A 15971-nucleotide genomic window follows, 5' to 3' on the forward strand; every position below is an offset into this window, starting at 1 on the left:
GGGACTGGAGGCTAAAACATAGAAAGAACGGTTCTTGGAATTGAGGGGGGGGGTGTTAATGTAAAGAAGGGCCAGGGGGTGACATGGTGGAGGCCCCGTCTGTCTGGAATGGGGTAGGGTCTCCTGCTTGAGCAGGGGGCTGGACTAGAGCACCTCCGAGGTCCCTTCCCGCCTTAAGTGACTTAATGCGATTGCGAATGATCTCCTTCCCTAAAGTTGATTAAAGCTCTACCAAAGGATTACGGATTTACATTTGGCTCCGTCGGCCGATCTAAAAAAAACGGGGGCACGGTTAATTTCTAGAGCATCATTAAATGCTCAAAGGTTATTAAAGTAGAGGGGGGGTGCATAATTGCGCGAATGTGGCTCTCGTCTCTGTCGTATTTTTATTCTCTTGCTCTCGTTTTTTTGTTTGACAAAAGTCCAGTACATAATAAAGAAAGAAAGAAGGAAGGAAGGAAGGAAGGAAGGAAGGAAGGAAGGAAGGAAGGAAGGAAGGAAGGAAGGAAGGAAGGAAGGAAGGAAGGAAGGAAAGGAAGAATTAATTAATTAATTAATTTCTGGAGTACTCTGTCATTGTATTTTTATTCTCTTGTTCTCGTTTTTTTGTTTGACAAAAGTCCAGTACATAATACAGAAAGAAGGAAGGAAGGAAGGAAGGAAGGAAGGAAGGAAGGAAGGAAGGAAGGAAGGAAGGAAGGAAGGAAGGAATTAATTAATTTCTGGAGTACTCTGTCATTGTATTTTTATTCTCTTGTTCTCGTTTTTTTGGTTTGACAAAAGTCCAGTACATAATAAAGAAGGAAGGAAGGAAGGAAGGAAGGAAGGAAGGAAGGAAGGAAGGAAGGAAGGAAGGAAGGAAGGAATTAATTTCTGGAGTACTCTTTCATTGTATTTTTATTCTCTTGTTCTCGTTTTTTTGTTTGACAAAAGTCCAGTACATAATAAAGAAGGAAGGAAGGAAGGAAGGAAGGAAGGAAGGAAGAAAGGAAGGAAGGAAGGAAGGAAGGAAGGAAGGAAAGAAAGAATTAATTAATTAATTTCTGGAGTACTCTGTCATTGTATTTTTATTCTCTTGTTCTCGTTTTTTTGTTTGACAAAAGTCCAGTACATAATAAAGAAGGAAGGAAGGAAGGAAGGAAGGAAGGAAGGAAGGAAGGAAGGAAGGAAGGAAAGAAAGAAAGAATTAATTAATTAATTTCTGGAGTACTCTGTCATTGTATTTTTATTCTCTTGTTCTCGTTTATTTGTTTGACAAAAGTCCAGTACATAATAAAGAAAGAAAGAAGGAAGGAAGGAAGGAAGGAAGGAAGGAAGGAAGGAAGGAAGGAAGGAAGGAAGGAAGGAAGGAAGGAAGGAAGGAAGGAAGGAAAGAATTAATTAATCAATTTCTGGAGTACAGAGAAGCAGATGGAAAAAATATTTAGAATTCAAAATCGATCCGTTCCGAACGTGAATTGTTTCCCCCTTATAAATCTGCAATTTATAGCGTTTTTCCCATCCTGGCAAGCTTTAAGATCCGTGGGTTTCCCAATTCCCAGAATTCCCCAGCCCACATGCTGGCTGGGGAATTCTAGGAATCGAAACCCACACATCTTAACAACGCTAAGGTTGAGAAGTTACTCAATGTGGTAGTATAAGCAGTCCTCCGTTTAAGTAGTATAAGTAGTCCTCCATTGACAAAAGTTCGCTTAATGACCATTACAAAGTTACAACGGTACTGGGGGGGAAAGTGACTTAGGACCATTTTCCCACACTTACGACTGTTTCAGCATCCCCAAGGTCACACGATTTCACAACGGCTGCGATTCGCTTAACAAACGTGGCACAGAAGGTCATAAAACGGGGTAAAACTCACTTAAGAACCGCCTCGCTTCGCGATGGAAATTTGGGGCTAAATTGTCGTACGTCTACCGAGGACTACCGGCCGTACGCCGATGACTATCGGTACCAATGCAAGCAGGGCATATACATCACATGTGCCATTGTTTTCCCCAAGCATAAATGCCCTTTGCAGGATTGGTGCAGTGGCCTAGAGGCGTAGCTCTCGCCTCACAATCAGGTTCGATCCTAGGTAGAGGCAGATATTTCTTTCTTTGGGCACAATGAGAATATTATCTCCCAAACAAAAACTCCATACTGGCAACACGAAAGGCATCCGGCCATTAAAACACTCAGCTGCATTCAGTTGCCCAGACTCCACCCCACGAGGGATTATGGGGTCGTTAAAAGATGATGATGATAAATTCCCTTTGCACCCACAGTATCTGGGGCACCGTGGACACAACCCCACCCAGCAACCTCTTTCTTACACACATACAAACAAGTAAATAAATATTTGCAAGCCTTCAATGCATTACAATAGACGGCAGCTACCGTAATACACTGTGCAACCGAGCAAGGAATAACTTTACCGCAATCTCTGTAGTATTTCAGCACCCCAAAGATTCTTCAGCTACCGAATGGGGTGTGCTGAATACACACACACACACACACACACACACACACCAGGACTACACTTCCCATCATTCCCCCAGGGCAGCCAGTTGTTCCCAAGTATCCAGATGCTCCACATATCTACGTGGCTAAGGATAATGGGAGCTGCAGTTTTATGCTTGGTGGAACAGCCGGCGAAAAAGGTGGGCTGGGGATGGTGGGATATGTAGTCCGACGCTTGTTGCACCCAGGGGGGAGTGTTGCAGCCTGACAAGAGGCAGGAGGAGGATGGGCATTGGAATCCAGACCCAACCGAACCGGGGGCGGGGGGGGGGGACAGCCTAGGCTAGCTGTGGCTGATGGAAGATATCCTCCGACCCCTCTGAGTGGCAGCTTGCTGGAGCAGCTTCAAGGGCGAGGATGGGACCAGTAGTCCACCCTGTCTTGGATGCCCCGTTGGAACTTGCAAGGGCATCAATGCAGGAGGGGACGATGGGAGCTGAAGCACAAGCCTTGCCAAGCAAGGACCATGGGACCTGAGAGCAGTGCTCGGGGAAGGGAGGATGGGACCTGTAGTCTAATCCGCCTCAGGTGCCCTTCTGGAATCTGCAGGGTCAGCCAATCAATGCGGGAGGGGATGATGGGAGCTGAAATCCAAGCCTTGCCAACCAAGGACCATGGTAGTTGAGAGCAATACCCTGGGAGGGGATGATGGGAGCTGAAGTCCAATCCTTGCCCACCTGGGAACCCTGCGAACCAGAGCCATCCCCCTGGGGGAAAGGACGATGGGAGAGGACACTCCAACACCCCCAAGTCAATAAATGAGGGAGGGGATGATGGGAGAGGATACTCCAACCCCCCCAAGTCAATCAATGAGGGAGGGGATGATGGGAGAGGATACTCCAACCCCCCTAAGTCAATCAATGCGGGAGGAGCGATGGGAGAGGACATTCCAAACCCAAGTCAATCAACGCGGGAGGGGATGATGGAAGAGGACACTCCAAAACCCCTAAGTCAATCAATGCGGGAGGGGACGATGGGAGAGGACATTCCAAACCCAAGTCAATCAACGCGGGAGGGGATGATGGGAGAGGACACTCCAAAACCCTAAGTCAATCAACGCGGGAGGGGATGATGGGAGAGGACACTCCAAAACCCCTAAGTCAATCAATGCGGGAGGGGACGATGGGAGAGGACATTCCAAACCCAAGTCAATCAACGCGGGAGGGGATGATGGGAGAGGACACTCCAAAACCCCTAAGTCAATCAATGCGGGAGGGGACGATGGGAGAGGACATTCCAAACCCAAGTCAATCAACGCGGGAGGGGATGATGGGAGAGGACACTCCAAAACCCCTAAGTCAATCAACGCGGGAGGGGATGATGGGAGAGGACACTCCAAAACCCCTAAGTCAATCAATGCGGGAGGGGACAATGGGAGAGGACATTCCAAACCCAAGTCAATCAACGCGGGAGGGGATGATGGGAGAGGACACTCCAAAACCCCTAAGTCAATCAACGCGGGAGGGATGATGGGAGAGGACACTCCAAAACCCCTAAGTCAATCAATGCGGGAGGGGACGATGGGAGAGGACATTCCAAACCCAAGTCAATCAACGCGGGAGGGGATGATGGGAGAGGACACTCCAAAACCCCTAAGTCAATCAACGCGGGAGGGGATGATGGGAGAGGACACTCCAAAACCCCTAAGTCAATCAATGCGGGAGGGGACAATGGGAGAGGACATTCCAAACCCAAGTCAATCAACGCGGGAGGGGATGATGGGAGAGGACACTCCAAAACCCCTAAGTCAATCAACGCGGGAGGGGATGATGGGAGAGGACACTCCAAAACCCCTAAGTCAATCAATGCGGGAGGGGACGATGGGAGAGGACATTCCAAACCCAAGTCAATCAACGCGGGAGGGGATGATGGGAGAGGACACTCCAAACCCTCCAAGTCAATCAACGCGGGAGGGGATGATGGGAGAGGACACTCCAACCCAAATCAATCAATGCAGGAGGGGATGATGGGAGAGGACACTCCAAAACCCCTAAGTCAATCAACGCGGGAGGGGACGATGGGAGAGGACATTCCAAACCCAAGTCAATCAACGCGGGAGGGGATGATGGGAGGGGACACTCCAAACCCAAATCAATCAATGCAGGAGGGGATGATGGGAGAGGACACTCCAAAACCCCTAAGTCAATCAACGCGGGAGGGGATGATGGGAGAGGACACTCCAAACCCAAGTCAATCAACGCGGGAGGGGATGATGGGGAGAGGACACTCCAACCCCCCCCCCCCCAAGTCTGCAAAAAAGGAGCGGCGGCCAGGAGTGCCTCCTCCGCGGCCGGGGCGCATGGGTCCCCTGGCGCCTACCTGTAGTAGCTGAGCAGCCCGTTGCTGAGGACGAACCAGCGGCGCTGGTAGCCCTTCAGGTAGTTGGTCCACTTGAAGAGCCAGCCGCGGTGGGTGTCCGAGGGGTCGCCCCCCGCGGGGCAGCCGCTCTCCCCGGCCAAGCTCATGGCAGCCGGCGGCGGCGGCGGCGGCGCTTGCTGCTTGCAGGCCAGGCACGGGACGGTGACGGCGCCCAGCAGGAGGGAGACCAGCCCGCGGCTGCCGGCGCTGCACAGCGGCCCCACCGCCGCCCGCCCCATAGGAGCCCAGCTCCGCCCGCGCCCGCCCGCCGACTCCCCCGGCGCCGTCGCCAGGGCTGGGCAGGGGAGGGGGGAGGGGCCACGTGACACAGGACACGCCCCCTTCCCCCTTCCTCCCCCTCCTCCCCCTCTCGCGTCAGGGGCGGAGCCCTCGCTCCACCCCCTCTCCTCCCTCCCCCGTGCCCGGACTTCACCTCCCAGAGTTCCCTCGGCCCCGCGCGAGGCCTGTCGGGAGTTGAAGTCCTTCCCCTCAGGGCTTGAAAGGGACGGAGGCGTTGACAGTTGGAAGGGGACTCGCGGGTCATCTAGGCCAGTGTTTCTCAACCTTGGTGACTTTAAGTCCTGTGGACTTCAACTCCCAGAATCCCCCAGCCAGCTATGCTGGCTGGGGGATTCTGGGAGTTTAAGTCCACAGGACTTCAAGTCTCCAAGGTTGAGAAACGCTGATCTAGGCCAACCCCGTGCCCAAGCATTGAGCATCTCCGAGGACGCTCGGATTACAGCTTAAACAGGGTTGGGAGGGACCTTGGAGGTCATCTAGTCCAACCCACCCGCCCAGCCCCCCAGCAGGAGACCTTAACACCGTTTCTTCCAGTCTCATCTTGAAAGCCTCCAGGGATGAAGCGCCCACAACTTCTGAAAGCAAGCTGAAGGAAGGAAGGAAGGGGAAGAAAAAAGAAAGAAGAAAGAAAGAAAAAAGAAAGAAGGAAGGAAGGGGAAGAAGGAAGGAAAAAGAAAGAAGAAAAAAGAAAGAAGAAAAAAGGAAGAAGGAAGGAAGATGGAAGGAAGGAAGAAGGGAGGAAGGGGAGAAAAGAAAGAAAGAAAAAAGAAAGAAAAAAGAAGGAGAAAGGAAGGAAGGAAGGAAGGAAGGAAGGAAGGGGAGAAAATAATGAACGAATGAATAATTTGAAGAAAGAAAGAAAGAAGAAAGGAAGGAAGAAGAAAAAAGAAAGAGAAAGAAGGAAGGAAGGGAGAAAAGAACGAACAAACAATTTGAAGAAAGAAAAAGAAAGAAGAAGGAAAGAGAAGAAAAAAGAAAAAGAAAGGAAGGGGGAAAAGAATGAAAAGAATGAATGAACGAACGATCAATTTGAAGAAAGAAAGAAAAAAGGAAGGAAGGAGAAAAAAGAATGAAAGAAAGAAGAAAGAAGGAAGGAAGGAAGGAGAAGAAAAAAGAAAGAGAAAGAAAGAAAGAAAGAAAGAAAGAAAGAAAGAAAGAAAGAGAACGAACGAACGAAGGAACAATTGGAAGGGACCTTGTAGAAACGGGGAAAGGCTACTTAGAACTAAAGAGCATAGAGTATATGTATGTATGTATGTATGTATGTATGTATGTATGTATCTATGTATCTATGTATGTATATATATATATATATATGTATACCATTGATCCAAACTGGAAAACAGTGCCATCTATGGCTGTTATACTGGGATGACACAGCTATTTAGCTCGGCTGAACTGGCTTGAAGGCTTTTTGTCAACAAAACAACCGACAGGATCGAGGTTTTTTTATTCCAACATGGTTTTATTCTGATGAACTAGCCCGGCCAATGCCATTTCCCCAGCGTGATTGCGGTTATCTGACCCGGGTGGACTTTTCGTGGGTTTTACGGTTTCGGAGAGTTGGCTTGCCTTCAAGGAAAAAGTCGAGCCTAAATCTCGCATCAGTTTCCGCTGGTCGATCTCATCCAACATTTTCTGATAATAGCTGTATTCTTTCTTCCACCGGAAGGTTTTTTTCTGCTGGTTCTGGAGAAACCGCCTCTTCATCTGATCCAACAGATTCTCGGCTTTCTTTTCCTACCTTCAATTTGCTGTTTCTGGAAAAGACCGAGCCGCAAGGTTGATCCCGCCAGCGGCTCTTTAAACAAGGACGTTAACGGTCGTAGGAGGGGTGGGCTACGGGAGAATCCGTAGCTAACGTTATGGCTGGTTTGGAGAACCTCCAAATCCCACCTTTGGCTGGCCATGCCCACCCTGCCCTGCTCCACCCGTTCCTCCCACCCCTCCTAGGAGTCTCCATGTGGCCCCTTTTGGATGCCAGATACGTTCAGGGCCTGAGCAGAGGCTCGGGGAGGGGAAGAAACGCGCTTCCCGGAAGGCTTCCAGAGCCCAGGGGAAGGCAAAAACGCCCCCCGCCCCCCGCAGCCGTGGTGCTGGAGGCTAACTAGGCCATGCCCATCATGGCCACGCCCACCCAGCAACTGGGGGGAGAACCCGTTGCTGAAATTTTTGAAGACCAACCCTGGTCGTAAGTGTGAAAAAGGGCCCTAAGTCACGGGGTTCCCCCCCTCCCCAGTGCTGTTGTAACTTTGGTCACAAAACAAACCGCCAGAAGTCAAGGACTGGATTCCTAAAATGCTCGGATTCCTGACCGCCCACCAGAATTCAGGCAAGCGGGTTTCAAACCCATACCTTAATCTCCTGGACCCGCTGAACGCTAATATTGTCCTGGATAATCACCTTCGCCAGGTGGCTTTTGGGAACGAACCTCTTCAAAGCGACTTCACTGCAAGTTTGCTGGCTGGGGGGTGGGGGGGGGAAGGGGGAAGCCAACGGATTAGGAGGCCTCTGGCCCATCATCACAAGAAGGACTGAAATAAAGCGGTGAAATTTGGCACCTTCGGTTGCCTTCACCCGGCCCCAGACAGTTGCTGGCTTCAGGAAATGTATGCAGGGTCTCTATCTCCTCCTCCCCTCCCTCACTTTCCTTCTTCCTTTCCTCCTCCTCTCCCTCCTTCCCTCTTTCTTTCTTCCTTTCCTTCCTCCCCTCCCCTCCTCTCCCTTCCCTCTTTCCTTCTTTCTCTCCTCTCTTCCCTTCCACTCCACTTTCCTTCTTCCTTTCCCCTCCTCTCCTCCTTCCCTCTTTCCTTCTTTTTCTCCTCCCCTCCTCTCCCTTCCCCTTCCCTCTTTCCTTCTTCCTTTCCTCCTCCTCTCCTCCTTCCCTCTTTCCTTCCTTCTTTCTCTCCTCTCCTCCCTTCCACCCCACTTTCCTTCTTTCTCTCCTCCTCCTCCCTCCCATCCAACTTTCCCTCTTCCTTTCCTCTCCTCTACCTTCCCCTTCTCCTTCCCTCTTTCCTTCTTTTTCTCCTCTCTCCCTTCCCCTTCCCTCCTTCCCTTCGCCTTCCCTCTCTTTCCTTCTTCCTTTCCTTTCCTCTCCTCCTCTCCCTTCCCTCTTTCCTTCTTCCTTTCCTCCTCCTTCCCTCTTTCCTTTCCTCCCCTCCTCTCCCTTCCCTCTTTCCTTCTTCCTTTCCTCCTCCTTCCCTCTTTCCTTCTTTCTCTCCTCTCTTCCTTTCTTTCCTTCTTCCTTTTCTCTCCTCCCCCTTCCCCTTCTCCTTCCCTCTTTCTTCTCCTCTTCTCCTTCTCCCTTCCTTCTTTTTCTCCTCTCTCCCTTCCCCTTCCCTCCTCCCTTTGCCTTCCCTCTTTTTCCTTCTTCCTTTCCTTTCCTCTCCTCCTCTCCCTTCCCTCTTTCCTTCTTCCTTTCCTCCTCCTTCCCTCTTTCCTTCCTTCTCTCCTCTCTCCCTTCCCTCCTTCTCTTTCCTTCTTTCCTTTCCTCTCCTCCCCCTTCCCCTTCTCCTTCCTTCTTTCCTTCTTTCTCTCCTCTCCTCCCTTCCACCCCACTTTCCTTCTTTCTCTCCTCTCCTCCCTTCCACCCCACTTTCCTTCTTCCTTTCCTTTCCTCTCCTCTACCTTCCCCTTTCCCTTCACTCTTTCCTTCTTTTTCTCCTCTCTCCCTTCCCTCCTTCCCTTCCCCTTCCCCCTCTTTCCTTCTTCCTTTCCTTTCCTCTCCTCCTCTCCCTTCCCTCTTTCCTTTCCTCCCCTCCTCTCCCTTCCCCTTCCCTCTTCCCTTCTTCCTTTCCTCCTTCCCTCTTTCCTTCTTTCTCTCCTCTCTCCCTTCCCTCCTTCTCTTTCCTTCTTCCTTTCCTCTCCTCCCCCTTCCCCTTCTCCTTCCCTCTTTCCTTCTTTCTCTCCTCTCCTCCCTTCCTCCCACTTTCCTTCTTCCTTTCCTCTCCCTTCCCCTTCTCTCTCTCTCTCTCTCTCCCTCTCTCTCCCTCTCTCTCTCTCTCTCTCTCTCTCTCCTTTTTCTTTGAGACTTTTTCGGGAGATGGGGCCGGGAGAGTAAAGGTTTTGCGCTAAGCTACAACCGCCGCTCGACCGGAGCGGGGAGGGGGCGAGGAGGGTCTCTGGCAGAAGGAGGAGGAGAAGCGGGGCTTCCTTTCCCCCCCCCCATCGCCCCCCCAGCCCCCCTCCTCACCTGTAGAGTATCAGCTCTCGGTGGTCGCGGGGCGTGAAGAAAGTCACGACGGGCTGGGGTCCCTGCAGCGCCTTCTCCATCGCCCGAGCTCCCGGCAGTTGAGTCGGCCGGGCTAAAAGCGGGCGTCAAGCGGTCACAATGGGTTGGCATTGCCCGGTTGCCGCGGAAACCGCCCCGCCGGGCTCGGGGCATCTTCTTCGCGCGGCGCCTTCTGCTCCGGAGGCTGCGGCCGACCCGACGGCCGAGAGAGAAAGCGAGACACCGCGTCCCCGCGGGGCGGGTGAGGGTAAGACAAGGGATGGAGCCTCCAGGGGCAAGAGCAGCCTATCTGACCTCACCTGGCGCTCCCCAAAGCATTCTTCTTCCCCCCTGCTGGACCAAGCGGCCTTTCCATCCTGGATGGGCAAGGGGTACCTGTCCATCTGCCCTGGGAAAGGCACACCTAGGCTCAGGGGTGTGGGAAGACGGTTCCCAGTATCCCCAGCAGCCAGGCCAAGGAGGATGGGCTCAGGAGTCCAGGGGCTCAGGGGCTAAGACGCTTCAGAAAGGTGGGCAAGGGGTACCTGTCCATCTGCCCTGGGAAAGGCACACCCCGGCCTCAGGGGTGTGGGAAGACGGTTCCCAGTATCCCCAGCCAGCCAGGCCAAGGAGGATGGGCTCAGGAGTCCAGGGGCTCAGGGGCTAAGACGCTTCAGAAAGGTGGGCAAGGGGTACCTGTCCATCTGCCCTGGGAAAGACACACCCCGGCCTCAGGGGTGTGGGAAGACTGTTCCCAGTATCCCCAGCCAGCCAGGCCAAGGAGGATGGGCTCAGGAGTCCAGGGGCTCAGGGGCTAAGACGCTGAGCGTGTCAATCAGAAAAGACGGCGGTCCGAATCCCTACAGGAGTGGCCAAAAATTGTGGAAACTTTTTGGGAAAATGGTACAGTATTTTTGAGATTTGATGGCTAATAACATCACTTTTATTTATTGGTGGGGGGAGTAGCATAACCATAAAAATTATATATCCTGGAAAGATGATTTAATCTAGAATGTAACGCAACGAAGTTCAATTATATCTGTATTCTATCAAAAGTTCTATGAAATGCAATAAGGTTTATGAAGGATTTGCTATTAGAATGGCAGTTATAAAGAAGAAAAGTGAAACAGGTCAAAAAGATTGAATATTTAAAAAAATGATCACCATTTTTTAAAAAAAAGAGATATACAAAAATGATCACCATTATTTTAAAAAAAGAGATATACAAAAATGATCACCGTGTCCGTTAAATAGTTGGGTAACCTTTACGATGAATTACGGCCTTAATATGTCTTCCCACAATGTGAACCAAATCTTGGAGTTCTGCAGCTGTTATAATGTGAAACTAATACGGAATGATTGCTTCTATTAACTGGGTTTTATTGCTCGCTATATTTGGCTATAACTTTTCATAGAATACAGATAATTGAGCAGACTTTGCTGCATTAAATTCGTGATTCAGGTATCTTTCAATTGACGTATAATTTTTTTAGTGCTACTCCCCAAAAAACCAAGGTATTATTAGCCATCAAACCTCAAAAATACTTTACTTTCCCCAAAAGTTTTCCACAATTTTGGTCACTACTATAGTATAGGTCTTTTGCGCCGAGCAGAGGGTTGGACTAGATGACCTCCAAGGTTCCTTCCAACTCTGTTTACCTGTTAACCTAGCTACACTTTCCCACAATTGTGGAGGAAAGAAAGGCTGGACGAGTAATGTGGACCACAAGGGCTGGACCAGAAGCACCAAAGGCAAAGAGAGAGATGGCTGAAGGAGTTGAGTGAGGGGCCTTTTTAGAGCTAGGGGTCTCCAACTTTGGGCACTTGAAGACTTGTGGACTTCAACTCCCAGAATTCCCCAGCCATCCGGCTGGGGAATTCTGGGAGTTGAAGTCCACAAGTCTTCAAGTGCCAAGATCGGAAACTCCTGTTTTTAGAGAATTTTGATCCTGGTTAACACCTCCCAGATCTCACCCAGTTTGAGGCAGGGGTGCGAAATTCAGGCTTCGGCACCCAATGCCCCCCCCCTTGCCTTCTCTGGGGGGGGAGGCACATTTTCAAGATAAGCAGCCAAACAATAATCTCCCTGTGCGAAAAACCACAACGGGACACAATTCCACGTGGCCGTTGTGTATATAAAGTAAGAATGCAACATGGAGGCCGGTGCAGTCAGCCGACGCCTCTTGGAGCTAACCACACCGCTCCCCTTAGAACTGGTTCCCCCCCTCTCCAATCGTGGTTACTTCAAGATATCTGGACCTCAACTCCCAGAATCCCCCCACTGGCACATCCGCTGGGGGATTCTGGGAGTTGAAGTCTTAAAGGGGGTTTTTGGGGCGAAAAACAGAATTGGAAATGACGGACAGCCAATGTTCTAATCCGTGACCCGTCAAAACCGTGGAGGACAAAATCACGCTCGACGAAAGCGCGCATTTGACGTCATCACAGCGCGACGAAAAAAATTAAAAATTGAAATAAAATTAAAATGAAAGCAAGCCGATTCACATAAAGGTAAGGGTTAGGTTTAGGTTTAGGGTTAGGGTTAGGTTAAGGGTTAGGGTTAGGTTTAGAGCGTTAGGGTTACGTTTAGCGTTAGGTTAAGGGTTAGCGTTAGGTTTAGCGTTACGTTAACGGTTAGGTTTAGGGTTAGATTTAGGGTTAGGTTAAGGGTTAGGTTTAGGGTTAGGTTTGGGGGGGGGTTAGGGTAAGGTTTTCACTTTATTTTTGCATTCTTCGATCACAGCGCGATGTTTTCGTCGCGCTGTGATGACGTCAAATGCGCACTTTCGTCGACCGCGATTTTGTCGTCCGCGGTTTTGTGGTGGAACCGTGTGTGTTGCATAAGTGTCCCAGGGGTGCTACCCCAGCCCTCCCTCACCCCACGTTTCCTTCTTCCCAGGTATATACCCTTCGCAAGTTTCCACGCAGCTGGGGAGACGAAAGACATGTGAAGTTTCCCTGGAAAGGCATCTTTGGAAAGGTAGGGGTTTTAAAAGGGGCCGAGGCCCCACCCCACCCCCGGTTGGGGAGGGGGGCAGGGGGAGGAGGATGGCTGCCACATGTCCCGCCATGCCTCTAAACGCATCGCTCTATAAACAAGGGCACCCACTTGGAAGGCAGAGACGGGGGCCTGTCTGATGGGAATAGATCTAAATAGGGAAGGGAATGGCTGAGTGCCATGGGGCCTGGTCCATGGGGCACTCCAAAGCTTTGGATAATGACGATGCCCTGGGATATAGCTTTATCATAGAGATGAGCTTCAGGAGAACTGACAGAAGGTATGGCTCTGACAGACAGACAGGCAAACTCCCCCTCCCCAAACCCCACTCCCTTCTAGCACTGATGACGTTACCGTGTTGGGCCATGAAATGTCTTGAAGAAAACAAGCCAGCTCAGAGAGCACCCAGAATCCCACAGTCCTCCTTTCTCTCCTCCTCCTCCTCCTCCATTTCCTCCTCTTCCATTTCCACCTTCCCTTTCCCTTTCCTTCTCCTCTCAACAAATCCCAAGCTCAGAGAGCACCAAGGACCCCACAGTCCTCCTCCTCCTCCTCTTCCTCCTCTTCTTCCTCCTCCTCCCCCAACTCCCTTCTAGCACTGATGACGTTACCTAGTTGGGTCATGAGACATATGCAAGAAAACAAGCAGAGAGCACCAAGGATTTACAGTGGTCTCCTCCTCCTCCTCCTCCTCCTCCTCCTCCTCCTCCTCCTCCTCCTCCTCCTCCTCCTCCTCCATTTCCACCTCCATTTTCCCTTTCCTTCTCTTCCTCTCGACAAATCCCATTCCCTTCTAGAACTGATGACGTTACCTAGTTGGGTGATGAATGCCAGAAAACAACCAAGCTCAGAGAGCACCAAGGGCCCCACAGTCATTCTCCTCCTCCTCCTCCTCCTCCTCCTCCACCTCCACCTCCACCTCCTCCTCCCTGCAAGCTTCACTCTCTTCTAGCCCTGATGACGTTCCCTAGTTGGGTCATAAAATGTCTGCAAGATATCAATGAAGCTCAGAGAGCACCAAAGGCCCCACAAACCACCACCTCTCCCTCCTAGCACCGATGACGTTGCCTAGTTGGGTCATGGAACATCGGGCAGAAAACAGCCAGGAGCCCAGAATCCTCCTGCTTCTTTTGACCCACGGTTTAAGAATTCCCCCCTTCCCTTTCTTTCCTCTTTTTTTTCCCCTTCCTCAGCTCCCTTCAGCCCCCAAAAAATGACGCCGCCTTCCCCTGCATCGGTCATCTAACGCTCGCCTTGATGAACGCAGTCTTTGGCGCCATACCCATCCTTTTCAGGAACCCGTCGGTCTACGGCTTGTCCCGCATCACCAACAGCCTCTTCATCAGCAATGGCGAGGCGGCGAACAACAAACTCTTCCTCTACGCTAACCGCATCACCACCGTAATCAACGCCACGGTGGAAGTGGTCAACACTTACTTCCCAGACATTTACTACATCCACGTCCCCGTCCTGGACTACCCCTCCGCCCGCATTTATGACTTCTTCGACCCCGTCGCCGATAAGATCCAGGCGGTCGACCGGAATCAGGGCCGGACCCTAGTGCACTGCGCCGCTGGGGTCAGCCGCTCGGCGGCCCTGTGTATCGCCTACCTGATGAAGTACCACTCCATGTCTTTGTACAACGCCCACGACTGGGTGAAATCCTGCCGTCCCGTCATCCGGCCCAATCTCGGTTTCTGGGACCAACTGGTAGAATACGAGTATCACCTCTTCGGGAAAAACAGCGTCAAAATGATTCAGTCCCCTATAGGCCGCATCCCTGACCTCTACGAAAGTGAGGTTAGAGTCATGATTTCGATGTGAGGGGCGCAGCGTGGGAGCGCACCCCCCCTTTTCCAAGCCGAGGCGCCGCGCGAATCCACGCGTGACCTTGGCTGGACTTTGAAACCGTCGTGCCAAAGTGGGGGCTGGCAACCACGTTTGGCCCAGAAAGGGGGGATTTTTTTTTTGTTTTAAAACCGGGGTGTTATGTCCTGCGTGTTTTTTCTTTCTGTTCAATTAAAATAAAATAAAAAAACCATGGATGTGGGAAGGGTAAAAAAAAAATTATATATACGACACCATTCGATGATTTGACTCCTTCTTGACTAGGAATAAATCCTGCAGTTCGGCTGTTTGGAGAAATGTGGCTCTTTTGGGGGAAGGGGGAAGAGGGGATGGGCTCAAGCATAGTAACCGGTGGGAGCCGCCGAGTTTTTAGGAGAGATCCTTTAAAAAACACACACACACACAAAAACCCTTGGATGAATTTTCGTTATGTTTTCCCAGCTAAATTTCCAGGAAAACAGCCGGCAGGATTGGTAACTTCTGAAATTCTCCCCTGCTTAGAAGGAATTTGATCTGGGTCTCCAGTCTAGTTGGCTACTTTAGGACGAAATATTCTCCGATAATCGGTTTACTTGGGCATGTAGCATTTTTACGTTATTAAATCATTTCAACTTAAAAATCTATTTAGGCTCCTTGTGTTTCATGCCTCGCTTTCACAAACAATCCTCTCCTCCTCCTTCCAATTTTCCAGGGTATTTCTCCCCTAAGAGGAGACCCCAGGGGTCCTGGGGGAGATGGCATTCACCAGCAGAAAGCAGAGGAGAGGAGAGCAATGGAAATCTATGGACAGTCACAGCCAGCTCTGTAAGGTTCCCAAAGTGTTCTGAGCCAGGCTTCCTTAGAAAGCAAGAAGCAAAACCTCTTTTATTTACACGACGGTGAATTCCTTTCATTCACAGTCAGCAAAGCTTCAGCAAACAGCCTTTCCGAGGAATGTTTATCCACACGAACCTTATCTCGCTTGGAGAGCTGCCAGATAACAAGTCTCCAAACTAGCAGGGCAAGGCAAAACTTGGCACAGAGTCTCTTATAGTCACAAACAGAACTGTCCACTCTTGACACGACCGAGGGAACAAATTGTTTCCTGCAAAAGCCCCCTCCCCATTCGCTCCTCTGTTGTTTCCTATGGGAGGGGCCATTCACCGTCCAACTGTGGCTTTATTCCCAGGTCGACCCTGCTTTCCTTGCTGTCTTCTGGCAGCTCTGCGCATGCGCACACTGGGAACAGGCTCCAGCTGTTGTTCTGCCTCACTGCTGTCTAGCCTCCGACGCAGACCCCTCGTCTGAGCTTTCCTCAGCCCCCAAGACTGGCCCATGTTCCTCCCCAACCTCCTCACTGTCCGACTCTGCTGCCAGCTCCACTGGCCGCCAGCGGGGCACAACGCAAAGCCATCTGCAAGGAATTGTCTATACACACATACACATTTATCTTTGAACCACAATTCTCCATCTCCAACGTAGTTACAATATTCCCATTTGCCGGTTATTGGTGCCTCCCCAAAACTTGGGGTGAGCATGTGAGATCTTCGGGAAATTCAAGAAAAAGAAATAGAAAATCATATCTACTGCACCCCGAATGTAGGCTGTTCCAGGCGCAGATAGCAATACCCTTTCTACAGACGGATGGATGGCTGATGCCTGCAAAGATTTCATTGGCCATCCTGATTACCTGCCCAGGAGACACAGAGAGAGAGAGAGAGACAGGTGAGCACATTCTAAGAGAAAAAGGCAGAGAGGGAGCCAGGGCCATCTGAC

General features: G+C 50.8%; 3 protein-coding genes across 3 annotated transcripts in view; 1 reads left to right on the top strand and 2 right to left on the bottom strand.

The window, feature by feature from the left end:
- Positions 1-5134, bottom strand: part of LOC106550634 (oxysterol-binding protein 2) — a 69245-nt gene extending 64111 nt beyond the window's left edge. Inside the window, exon 1 of the mRNA XM_087703476.1 lies at positions 4819-5134. Within this exon, the coding sequence (XP_087559602.1) occupies positions 4819-5096 (278 nt within the window). The 5' untranslated portion in view covers positions 5097-5134. The remainder of the gene's footprint in view (positions 1-4818) is intronic.
- A 1386-nt stretch (positions 5135-6520) lies between these two features.
- CUNH5orf52 (chromosome unknown C5orf52 homolog) lies at positions 6521-9448 on the bottom strand. Its single transcript, XM_087703477.1, has 4 exons — positions 9353-9448; positions 7513-7621; positions 6929-6958; positions 6521-6897 (listed from the first exon to the last, which is right to left on the bottom strand). The coding sequence occupies exons 1-4, from the start codon at positions 9430-9432 to the stop codon at positions 6607-6609; spliced, it is 510 nt and encodes a 169-aa protein (XP_087559603.1). The 5' UTR covers positions 9433-9448; the 3' UTR covers positions 6521-6606.
- A 2836-nt stretch (positions 9449-12284) lies between these two features.
- Positions 12285-14835, top strand: DUSP18 (dual specificity phosphatase 18). Its single transcript, XM_087703743.1, has 2 exons — positions 12285-12350; positions 13562-14835. The coding sequence occupies exon 2, from the start codon at positions 13626-13628 to the stop codon at positions 14190-14192; it is 567 nt and encodes a 188-aa protein (XP_087559869.1). The 5' UTR covers positions 12285-12350; positions 13562-13625; the 3' UTR covers positions 14193-14835.
- Positions 14836-15971: the final 1136 nt, after the last annotated feature.

This window comes from Thamnophis sirtalis, unplaced genomic scaffold (genome assembly GCF_051295495.1).
Source record: "Thamnophis sirtalis isolate CommonGarterSnake01/CBP01778 unplaced genomic scaffold, rThaSir2_p1.2 scaffold_2, whole genome shotgun sequence".
Classification (NCBI taxonomy): Eukaryota; Metazoa; Chordata; class Lepidosauria; order Squamata; family Natricidae; genus Thamnophis; species Thamnophis sirtalis.

Coding starts and splice junctions, on each gene's coding strand:
- CUNH5orf52 (XM_087703477.1), bottom strand. CDS start 9,432: ATGGAGAAGGCGCTGCAGGGACCCCAGCCCGTCGTGACTTTCTTCACG. Junction 7,622..9,352: donor CGAGAGCTGATACTCTACAG/GTGAGGAGGGGG, acceptor CCCACCCCCCAG/CCAGCAAACTTGCAGTGAAG. Junction 6,959..7,512: donor AGCGGGTCCAGGAGATTAAG/GTATGGGTTTGA, acceptor CCTTGTTTAAAG/AGCCGCTGGCGGGATCAACC.
- DUSP18 (XM_087703743.1), top strand. CDS start 13,626: ATGAACGCAGTCTTTGGCGCCATACCCATCCTTTTCAGGAACCCGTCG.